This window comes from Parus major, chromosome 4 (genome assembly GCF_001522545.3).
Source record: "Parus major isolate Abel chromosome 4, Parus_major1.1, whole genome shotgun sequence".
Taxonomy (NCBI): Eukaryota; Metazoa; Chordata; class Aves; order Passeriformes; family Paridae; genus Parus; species Parus major.
Window position 1 is genome coordinate 46,673,766 of NC_031771.1, and position 11,762 is coordinate 46,685,527.

The 11,762-nt window shown below is 41.0% G+C and overlaps 2 protein-coding genes across 3 annotated transcripts in view; one reads left to right on the forward strand and one right to left on the reverse strand.

Annotated features, from left to right (window-relative positions):
• FAM114A1 (family with sequence similarity 114 member A1) overlaps positions 1 to 1,144 on the reverse strand; it is a 31,412-nt gene extending 30,268 nt beyond the window's left edge. The window contains exon 1 of the mRNA XM_015624858.3: positions 1,042 to 1,144. The gene's annotated coding sequence lies outside the window, so the exon portion shown is untranslated. The remainder of the gene's footprint in view (positions 1 to 1,041) is intronic.
• A 998-nt stretch (positions 1,145 to 2,142) lies between these two features.
• LOC107203190 (toll-like receptor 1) lies at positions 2,143 to 9,433 on the forward strand. Of its 2 annotated transcripts, none has more exons than XM_015624857.3 (2): positions 2,143 to 2,238; positions 7,056 to 9,433. In XM_015624857.3, exon 2 carries the CDS (start codon positions 7,119 to 7,121, stop codon positions 9,090 to 9,092), a length of 1,974 nt encoding a protein of 657 aa, XP_015480343.1. In that variant the 5' UTR covers positions 2,143 to 2,238; positions 7,056 to 7,118; the 3' UTR covers positions 9,093 to 9,433. The 2 variants fall into 2 exon arrangements, with proteins under 2 accessions (XP_015480343.1, XP_015480342.1); XM_015624856.3 differs by lacking the exon at positions 2,143 to 2,238 and adding an exon at positions 4,367 to 4,472.
• Positions 9,434 to 11,762: the final 2,329 nt, after the last annotated feature.

Consider the following 11,762-nt stretch of genomic DNA (forward strand, 5'->3'; position numbering starts at 1 on the left):
TCAAGTCAGAATCTTTGCATTTGACAGCCTTCCATTAAAAACACAGCAAATATTATAGAATGCTTTAGTGTAGGGAAGCATTACTATTGTTTTAACATTACTCACTATGTGATGGGCAGCATCACCTAAGGAAAACCTTTTTTATTTGTAAACCGAATTCCATCATGATATGAGGGTCCTCTATTAAAACATGTAAAACCTTTACACACATACTTCATAATTTTGAATAGGCATTAGCTCTAAGTAAGTCCAGCACTTTTTAAAGGATCACACAGATGTGCACATGGATTTTTGCATACTGGGTCATCTTTAGGTACCACTTGGACCACGGTCCCTGCAATTGCCTGCTGAACCTTCCTTCCAGGTGCACGGCACCTAACAGCAAATTACGGCGTCTGTCAGAGTACACGAGCCGTGCTGCACCCGGGGTCAGCGTCATTCAACCTCTCATCCGTGAGACTGTCCTGATCCAAATCAACTCGGACAGCCCCGCCCAAAGGGAATTACTCTACAGGGATTTCGTGAGGGAGATGCATAGGCCAGCCCGGAGCGGTGGCAGGGGAGTGCCCGGCCCGCACCGACCAGCCGCGCTGAGGGGACCGGGGGTGGCGGCACCTGCCGAGCGTCCGTCTGAGTTTTATCTCTCCCAGAAAGCAAATCCCAGCCGCCGCCGGGCACCTTAGGGCACGAATCACCATCCTCGAGCGGGAGAGAGGAATAACTCTTTTGGCGATGGCACCTTGCTCCCCTCTTGCTCGACGCCCGCTGTCGCTCCTCGTCCGCGGGACGCTGCAGGCACGGCGAGAGCAGGCGAACCTGCTGGCACCCGCCGCCGGCAGCTCCCCTCACCCCGCTGCCCTCGTCCCCTGCCCCAGGCGGGGCAGGAGCAGCCGGGGCGCGAGCCGGCTCCCGCAAGCCCTCAGCGGCCACAACTTCTCCTTTTCATTTTTTCCCTTTTCGAAATTCCCCTCTGGGACAGAGCTGTGTGGAGCAGCCAGTGTCAAAAGCGGTAGAAAATAGAGAAATCGCCGTGCTTCTTACCGCTCAGCAGTGCCCCGACCGGCGCGCCCCCGGCTCCTTCCCTTCCCCGCCCCGCCACGTCGGCAGCGGCGAGGGGAGGAGGCGGAGCGGGCCAGGCAGCCCTGGCCGGCCCCAGGGAGGCGGGGGGCTGGCTTTTGTCCCTCGCTCTCCTTCCGGCTGTATGAGGCGAGTGCCTGTTCTAACGGCGCAGCGTTGCCGAGCCATCCCCGGGCTCCAGGCTTTTTTGACCCAGCGCGGGGAGCCGCCCCGGCCGCCATGCCCGCCCCTCACAGCCCGGGGCGCGGGGAACGCGGCGGGGCCCGGCGGGAGCCCAGTGGAAGCGTCCAGGCGCGGCCGCAGGAGCGCTTCCCTCAGGGCCGGCGGCATTCCCGCGTCCGCCTTGAGGCGGAAAAGGGGTGGATTTCATAGAACCATGGAACACGCTGAATTGGAAGGGACCTATCAGGATCAAGGAATCCAGCTCCTGGCCCTGGGCTGGATGCCCCAAGAGTCACACCATGTGCCTGAGAGCGTTGTCTCCAAACACTTCTTGGACTCCGACAAGCTTGGTGCTGGGGATGTTTCGCTGGGAAACCAGTTCATTGCTCAACCATCTTCTAAGAGAAAAAGTCCAAATTAATCTAATTTCCGAGATGGCATAAAAATTTATTATTTTCTTTTTAGAAAATTAATCCTTCCTCACAGTGAGACCTTACTGACCCGTAGGGTTGCGGAATGAAACCGAGTGTAGCTTTTCAGATACCACTTGGCACCTCCGTTTTCGCTGTGCTTACAGGAGATGCCCGACAGAAGCACCCGGCGGTGCCTGCACACATTTCCAGTCAGCTGGTGAAACACTTGGTTGAGCAAAGGGGTTTCAGGCCCTTCCCAGCAGCCTGTGGTTCCTGTTTCTGTGTAATTCCTCATACCCATTCCTCTTTTTGCTACCTCATTTTAAGGGGAAGCATGCCCTTTGCAGTGATGAAAGGCAATTCCACGGTTCGTCATAGCATAATTTCTATCACTAGTCTGCCAACGAGAGAAGTTACTTTTTACACAGGAGGCAAACCAGCAGCACATTGTGAGCCCACTGAGGAGAACGACTCCAAGAAGACACAAAACATTGCCCCAGTTTCCAGAAATGTGTTTCTCAAATACCAATCATGCTACATGACTTAGACATTTACCAGGCATAAGTCTCTGAAGTTTCTCATTAAGGTATGTGGTAGCAGACCAAATATTTGTAGCCCTACATAGTAAGTTTCTTTTGAAGGTCTTTCAGTGAGAATTTAAGTGTCAGGGAATCCAGGGTAATTTATTAATGTTAAATATATTTATTGAGAATTAAATCTAGAGTGGCCCTACGGATTTCTTTCTGCTTTTCAGTGGAGCGTGTGGAAGAGTAAGAGCAGTATCTTAGGAGGAATCATGGTAGCTGGAGATTGTTTAGCCCCTGACAGATAATAATTTTGATGGTAATGTGGATCTTGCACTGTCATTTTTGCAGATTCTTTACATAACCATGCATGTCGTAGAACTGCAAGACATTATTAATGCAAGACATTGTTAATCACTGTTACAACACAAAGTTATCACCTAAGGGTGAAATTATCATTATATGTACATGAATGTGGACATCTGTCTATTTGGCTATAAGGATGCATACATTTTGTAAGTTCCTAAACTACTTTCTTGAATTTAAGACTTTTACACTTAGCATTTTCTAATTTTTTTTCCTCTTTCAATTTTCAGTAATTGATTTTACTTGTTTCACTATGGTAATACTGCAAATGGGTTTGGAATAAATAAGCATTAGGGATTGAACACTTCCACTCATCTCAGATTTCACTGATGTTTGTTATTATTCTGTCATCATCTTTCTAATGGGTTTCAAAAAAGATACGTGCCCTTTAATAAATAGATAACTATAAATAAAGGTGAAAAGACATTTGGCTAATTTTAATAGAACATGGTAGTATTCATGGCATTCACAGACTGTATTAATCTACTTCAGTGGTTGCACTGTTAAATCTGAGTGGTAAATCTGAAGGGTTAATGGCATGCAATTAATGGTAATATGCTTATTTCCCTATTTAACATGTTGTTCATCTGTCTTTATAGTACCTAGGCATACAAGCAATGCCAGTGGCATCTCATAGTGTCAGTGAATTGAGGAGATCCTCTGGAATAAGAGTCTCTACATTGCAGCAGTTAATACACAGTACCAATTGTGTGTCTGGTTCTGTATTCAGCAGAATAATATGTAGGTTATGTTTAAGCAGTTCAGCTGTTACACTACAAAACAGGAATGAATATTTGTTTGATGCAAGATATTAGGATGACCTTGGGATTTTATCTCATCCTAAGGATGGATAGCAAAGTCTTTCCAGCTAAGAGCAGGCAATGGGGAGGTATGTAACATCATTATAAGGTGTCATTTGGAAATCAGCTGTGAATAGTCTTGTCAGCCTCATCAGCATTATAGCAGAGAATTTTCCATATTCTGTTGCTTACTACCTATCCTATCTTTCAATTTCATTTTTGGATGGCCTCTTTTCACTTGAAGCTGAGAAATTAAATATAATATACAGAATAAGCCTCAAATTGAAAAAGTAGTTTTTTAGATGATTTCCTCTGCTTCCTGAATCATTGAAATATTAAATCTTGAATGTGTTATGATATGCTAACCCAGAAAAGTAGATTATATTTTGGTAGTTCAGTATTTAGATCTCAGCTATGGTGGGATTTCTTACTAACATTATACAGAAATAAAGAGAGGCTAGTTTGTGTCTTTGCCAGGACAATAACCCTGTGTTTGGGCATTCAGCACCAAAGTCACTGCTCTGTTTAAAAAAAAAACAAAACAAACCAACAAACCAAAGCCCACTCAATGTTTCCATGTTCACTGTTTAACGTAATCACAACACTGCTGGAGCATGAGAGAAATTATTATTCCATTCCCATTAAATGTAAATTAAACTAAGACAAATGGTATGTTTATAAACCAGCCTTGATAAGAGCCTGACAACTAAACTGGTATAGCAGAATGGACAAAAAAATACGATAATGCTTATAGACTTAGATCATTATTAAGTTCAGATAGGAAGGTGTTGAATTTCTTTTTCAAAACAAGTACTTATTCTCATGTTAATTTAATGAAGGTAGAAAGTTTGTAAAAAGATTAATTTTTCTCCTGTTTAATATATTGCAAAGCATAAAAACACGAAGTTCAATAATAGAATAGTGAAGATATTACAGTAATATTGCATGTGAAAAGTACATCTGGAGAAAAGCAAATGCCATTTCACAAGCTGTCAGTAGATGGCACAAACCTGTATATAAAAGTTTGGGCGTTCCTAAGTATTGTTACTCAGAAGGATAGAGTTACAGGAAGCTTTCTTTTTGTGTTTTCCTGAGAACTTTTTTGCTTTTTCGGACAGCAGGGATTTCTGGTGAGAAAGTTTTAATTTTGTTGACTTTATGCTGTTGCTAGTTAGCTGGAATTGTTTTATATTCTGTATCTTATTTTAAAATATTAAATTATTTTTATTATTTGAATTAGTCTTGTTTTCCATAGCAAGTGTACAATGTTCTTTCAAGTGTATGGGTAAGCAACAATGGTGAAGTTGCTTGTGTTCGGAATATTTATCCAAGGAAACTGTCCAAGCAGCAGTCTCTTTTTGTTAGCACTACACCCATAGTTAAGGGGGGCAGAGTGATAGCAGTAGAGTGAGGCTACAGTTAAGGAATGGGTCTAACTTGATCATGTGTTTCATCCTCGTGAAAGGCATGCTTGTAACATTAAGTTTTTTTGCTATGATGGTAACTTGTGACCATCTTAAGCATGCCTTAAGACTGAACTGTCTTAACTATATTCTGTGTATTTCTTATAAGGAAGTTTAGTCAGTTTATACCAATTCTATATTGGAAAAACTCTAAAAACCTCATTTTTTAATCTCTTCCCTCACTCTTTAAACAACAGGGCACTTTTTTGCTATGCTCTTGGCTTGCCTACCCTTCTGGATTGCTTTTCTTGATTAAGCTTTTTTAATCAAGTTTGAAGACATGAGGATACTTCTGAATTAAAAGTGATATGACTATAAAGGATAATTTCTATAGCTTTAGCCCCCAAATCACAGGTTATATGTTATGAAAGTTTTTACTTGTGTTGCTTCATAGAATATTCTAAAGAAAGTTTGAAGGTACTCATAAACAATTTGATTGACTGCTAGGATATATGAATGAGAAAGAAAATAAAACACATGTAGAAGAATCATATCCTTTTTTCCTCTAGTCTATGGATATTGCTGAAATTTTATCTGAAGAAAGAATAATGATTTAAAGATAGAATTTTTTTCAGATTTCTCTTGAAACTACATATTTTGTTTTATTATAAACACATTAGTAGAGTTGCCCAGACAATCAGAAGAACAGGACTGAAGATGTCCAAATGCCTTTTGAGGGCTGTGATACATATAGTTTTTCCAAATGAGACTTTGGAAAAAGGCTGGAAAAGTTTGTCCATATTACTCCACTATTTCTAGATGATTTCCAAGCTTAGTTTCATGCATTCTTTATGAAATAACTCAGTGGACTATTTTTTTCTTTTTCTTTTTTTTTTTTTCCTTCTTTTTATTTTGTATTATTAGATCGAGTGGAACATATATTTTGCCTCAGTAATTCTGAGAAAGCTTGTGGAATGGTTAATGGTGCAGTGAATGTAGTCCTTGAAGTTGTAAGTCAGTCCATCATGTGATAGCTACTGTCTCATTGTAAAGTCATTAAATATACAAACTCATAGTTTAGCCCCTTCAATATCAATGGAAAGTTGAAGTCCAGTGCAGTCATTAATGAGTAGTATGGGAAGCTTCAGGCAACACTATGATTTAAAATTAATGGGAGGGAAAGGGAAAGAAGAGGAAATTAAAAAATACTTGAAATCTGGACGACAACTTTAAATAAGATCTACGCATGCAAAAGTGTTAACCAAGTTCTTACCAGTTCCTGTTTTAGAGGGGCGGTCTAATGGGTTTATGCAGTTCCTAAAATGAAATTTAAGACAGTGCTCTCTAAAGGCTGACTTAAACAAAGGGAAGATGGCTACCCTAAATGCCTATATTTCGAAAGAAAAAGTGACCTCTAATAGGGAAAACCAAAGCAAAGGCACAGCTACAATTTTTTTCCTCTAAAGTCTTTTAAAATAAACCTCTCTTTCGCAACAGAGACGTTTGAGGTCAGTGTCCTTAGATCAGGGCTGGATTTTGTGTACTGAGGTTCTACAACTGATATATTTTTGTGTAGCCTGCAAATATTCCCAGTGTGTGTCTAGTGTTCTCTGTGTACCCCTGGCAAACCAGACATGTGAGCACTTCACTTTCAGAGTCTAAATTCAGGAAATGCTTAAGCTCAGACAAAAAGTGAACTCTTCTGTGGACTTTCCCAAGGCATAAATATAGATCATTCTACCCTCACCCATTAAAGAAAGCATTGATGATCCAATCTCAGCTATCTAAAGACATTCAGCTTTGATTCAGGCTCTTGAACCTCCATCCTATGTTTCAGTCCAAGTGTTACTGTCAAAAGTCCCTTTTAAAATAATCTGAGTCCAGTTCACATCCTGTAAGAGAGAATCTGAGGAGAGAATGACTGTGCTGACCCCAATTATTGTACTTTCTAATCCAAGTGTATTACATTCTGTGCACCAGTTCAGGAAGCCTTTATAATACACTGTATCACAGCAGTAATTCTGTAAGTGAGCAGCAAATTTTACACACCTATGAAATCAGACATGTTTTGTAAGAAACTGACTCATTATTTGTTAAATACACCATATTTGCCAAATACAAAAATTAGTGGTTTCATTTCTGTTAATTAAGAATGTCTTTCCTGAATGATTGTAGAAAATCATTGTTTTTTGAATCAAACAGAAAAATGAGAAATTGGAACCTTAAAAAAAAAAATCTCTGGTGGTTTCTGCACAGCTGCTTAATAATACAATCTAGTTTTTGATTGTGTCTTTTTTTGTTTTCCAACAGAATTAGAATAAGGATGGACAGTTAATAAAAGTATTGAGCGTCTCCAAGGAAACAGAAAACAGTATGACACAAAATACGAGCTTTCTCAAAAACTTTTTTCTTTACAAGTGTCTGTTTGCATTAACTTTTTGGAACCATGTCAGCCGGTCTGTGGAAGATGAACTCTTCGCACCTGTTTCTAACAGTTTTCCAGAATATGGTTCTAACCAAGAAATCAAGAGCCTGCCACTCCGGTATACAAAGAATCATCCAAACAAAGCTAATTTTGATTGGGTTGTGATACAAAATACTACAGAGAGCTTGTCATTGTCAGAAATCACAAATGACAATGTAAAAAAATTGGTAGCTTTATTATCTAATTTCAGACAAGGATCCAGGTTACAAAATCTGACACTGACAAATGTGTCACTGGATTGGAATGCACTTATGAAACTTTTTCAGACTGTATGGCACTCATCCATTGAATACTTCAATATTAACAGTGTAACACAACAATCAGACATTAAAAGTTATGACTTTAACTATTCTGGTACCTCAATGAAAGCATTGACAATGAAGAAAATTCTAATCACAGACTTATACTTCATACAGGATGACCTATACAGAATATTTGCAGACATGAATATTGCAGACATGACAATAGCTGATTCAGAGATGATTCATATGCTTTGTCCTTCATCTAAGAGTCCCTTTAGATACCTAAATTTTTTAAAGAATGATTTAACAGATTTTCTTTTTCAAAAATGTGACAACCTACTTCAGCTGGAGACATTAATCTTGCAGAAGAATAAATTTGAGAGCCTTTACAAGGTAAGCTTCATGACCAGCCATATGAAATCACTGAAATACCTGGACATGAGCAGCAACCTGCTGCGCCACGATGGAGCCGACGTGCAGTGCCAGTGGGCTGAGTCTCTGACAGAGCTGGACCTGTCCTCCAATCAGTTGGCGGATGCTGTGTTTGAGTGCTTGCCCGTCAACGTCAAAAAACTCGGCCTACAAAACAATCAGATCAGCAGTGTCCCCAGGGGGATGGTGCAGCTGGAATCCCTGGAAGAGCTGAACCTGGCATCCAACAGGCTGGCTGACCTGCCAGGGTGCAGTGGCTTTCCGTCCCTGCAGTTCCTGAACATAGAGATGAATTCGATCCTCACCCCGTCTGCTGAGTTCTTCCGGAGCTGCCCAAGGGTCAGGGAGCTGCAGGCCGGGCACAACCCGTTCAAGTGTTCCTGTGAACTGCAGGCCTTTATCCGCCTGGAGAGGTGGGCAGGGGGGAAGCTGTTCGGCTGGCCAGCGGCGTACGTGTGCGAGTACCCGGAAGGCTTGCGAGGAACGGAGCTCAAGGACTTCCACCTGAGCCTGCTGGCTTGCAACACGACGCTCCTGCTTGTGACAGCTCTGCTGCTGACGCTGGTGCTGGTGGCTGCGGTGGCCTTCCTGTGCATCTACCTGGATGTGCCGTGGTACGTGCGGATGACATGGCAGTGGACGCAGACGAAGCGCAGAGCTTGGCACAGCCCGCCCGGAGATCAGGGCGCCGTTCTGCAATTCCACGCGTTCATTTCCTACAGCGAGCGCGATTCGCTGTGGGTGAAGAACGAGCTGATCCCGAACCTGGAGAAGGGGGAGGGCTGCATGCGGCTGTGCCAGCACGAGAGGAACTTTATCCCTGGCAAGAGCATTGTGGAGAACATTATCAACTGCATTGAGAAGAGCTACAAGTCGATCTTTGTGCTGTCTCCCAACTTTGTGCAGAGCGAGTGGTGTCACTATGAGCTGTACTTTGCCCATCACAAGTTATTCAGTGAGAATTCCAACAGCTTAATCCTCATTTTACTGGAGCCTATCCCTCCGTACCTTATCCCTGCCAGGTATCACAAGCTGAAAGCTCTCATGGCAAAGCGCACTTACCTGGAGTGGCCAAAGGAGAGGAGCAAGCGTGCCCTATTCTGGGCTAACCTGAGGGCAGCCATTAACATTAACCTGCCAAAAGCTGATGAAAACTGGTATGAGGAAATAGATGAAGAACTTTTGTAATGGAGTTTCATCTGTTTGTTTTTTTTTCAGTGAAACAATAAATATGATTTCCATTCATTATAAATGTATTCAACTTTTTGTTGCACAGTCTTGTTTCTAACTAGTTGTCTGTGTTGCCTCCTAACTGTAGTCAAAATTCAATTCACTGTATTGCAAATCTCTTGAGATAGCAAGTTGCAAATTAATTTGAATTTTGAAATATGAGTTGAAATATTGTGAGTTTTGCTCAGCAGAATAAAATCTGGAGCAGTTGGTATAGCCATCTGGAAGAATACTATGGCTGCTGGAGAGTTTGCAGAACTTCTTTAATCACACAATTTATAAAGCTTTGTCAAAGGAGACCTTTTGCTAAAATTGGTTCATATGAAAGAAAATTAAGGGTCCTGAGAAGATGTCTGAAGTCCAGAGCTCAGAATGGTTGCCAAATAGTCTTTGCTCAGATTCGGTGAAGATCAAAAGGATAGGATCCAGCTACAGAAGTTTGTGAACTTTGATCTTGCCAAAAACAAAGACTGAGGAAGGAAGAAAAGTTTTGGGCTTTTCTCTTAAGGGTAAAAAGAAAGATGAGGTACTTCACTTTTTAACTTGGCATTGCAGCAAGGGAGAAGCAGTGAATTGATGGAACTCTAATACCCCTAGAGTCCTGGTACCATTTTGATCCTGAGAGATACCTTGACCAGAGGGGGTGGGAGGCTGCAGGAAAAGAACTGCCTTCATCATATTGTCTATTTTTTGAGAAACTCCTGACATCTCTAAATCATACCTTTTTCACCCCGAGATTTCTACTTTTTGTCTTCTCATCCATATATCTTACTTTGTGCTTATTGTTAAAGGAATCTGTCCTTTTCAGCTGAAACTGTATCTCCTGTAGCACAGCTATGAATTGTGATCAGAAAGTCAATAACCAGTCAGAGTCAGAAAAAATTCCCAGGTCTTGAGACAGCAGGTAAGACTTTATTCACTGAGTTAGAAAAACAAACTACATTTACAGTATTTGCTTTCCTTTACAGAAATATAGCAGGCCCCTCTGTCTGTGCTTACACTGTTTTAGCTTCAAAAAAGCATGGCTGGGCTCAGGCAAACATTCACAACTGCTAAAGATGATGACAGCAAACTTCCTCTTTGCCCCAACAAGGGAAGATTGTTTGAAATACCAGAGCTAGATGACCGTCAAGCAGGAAGTTTCCCTTCAAAAATGAGTTTCAACATGTATATGAGAGAAGAAGGGATGTTATGATGAAATCCTCATGTAGTATAGAATATTTACATTTTATCATATTTTTGCCTTCCATTATTAGCAAAATGTGTTAATTTTGATTCTTCTTTTTGCCTGAGTTCTAAGTATGATGAGATTTCTTGACCTGAAGCCTTGAACTCTGAGTGACTGTTTATGACCTGTAAAAGAAAGGTCAAATTTAACAATTACCTCTCTCATCCCACTTAGCCTCAAAATTAATATAACATACCTATTGCCAAATTGCAGACATTTCATTCAGGACTGTGGAAATAAATGGTTATTTTCTGCTTCCTCCTTCCCCTCCAATTACTTCTTCAGTGTGTGACCCTTGGAAAAGTGTAGATGATCAGAGAGCTTGTTTTGCCTGTCCCTTTTTCACAACCAGGGGTAGCTGGATTATGTGGTGCCTTGCTTGAAAATTTTTTTCAAAAGCCTCAGAGTTTTAGTTACCCTTGAAACCTCTGCAATACAATTAACATCCCCTTGTTGTGTGTAACCTTAAGAACTCATCTGTCGTCTTATGTTGGCTGGAAGACAGAGAAACCCTCTGAATGTCAGAGGTGCACCAAGAAACCTTCCTGTTACTCATGTGGGAGCCATAGCCATTACCAGAAATTAAGGAATGGAAGGTTTTAGCAAGGCAAGCAAGGTTTGTTTGCCACTTTGGATAGAACTTGGAATTGTGTGACCTCAGGAAATGTAGCTGATGTTATGATAAGCAGAGCAATTACACTTCTGTGTTATTATAGGTTTCTGGATTCCAAAATCCTTGAGTGAATAAATTGGAAAGGGTGGCTTTTAATGAGCATGGGCATCAATTAAAACTTGTACTTTGGAACCAGAAGCCCACATGCTATTATCTTTTTTTTCCATATGTGCCAAATAATTGATAAAACAGCTAAACATGCAACAAATTATTAGAACTAGTTTCTCTGATTCCACAAGAGACAACGAGTTTCTCATGTGTTATTAGAATATTTCTAACAATTATCTCAGCCTCTGTCATACTGTCAACCCTTTCTATAAAACCAGCTTTAATCCATGAAGAAATTTTTCCGTGTTCATATGTTGTTTCACAGTACGTCTCACAGCACATGAGCCAGTTTATCTGCACATTTTGGAAAGAGACTAACTTTTCTGTGCAGCCTGGTGATATTTGCCTGCATTTGGTGCTGCACTGAAATGTCTAACTGCTGCTGCACTCCAGTTATCAGGAAAAGGGAGTGTGTAAATATGTTCTGATGTCAGATACTGTATCAGAGCAGATTCCTGGCATTGGACTAGTCATCTTGGTGACTAGCAGGAATGGTATTTTCACATACATAAGGATATCAACATACAAAACTGATAACATTAAACACCCTCCAAAACCTAAAAAATGTGCAGAATCAAATGAAAGTGTAAAAGTTTTTATGTATGTTTAAGTAGTGTGT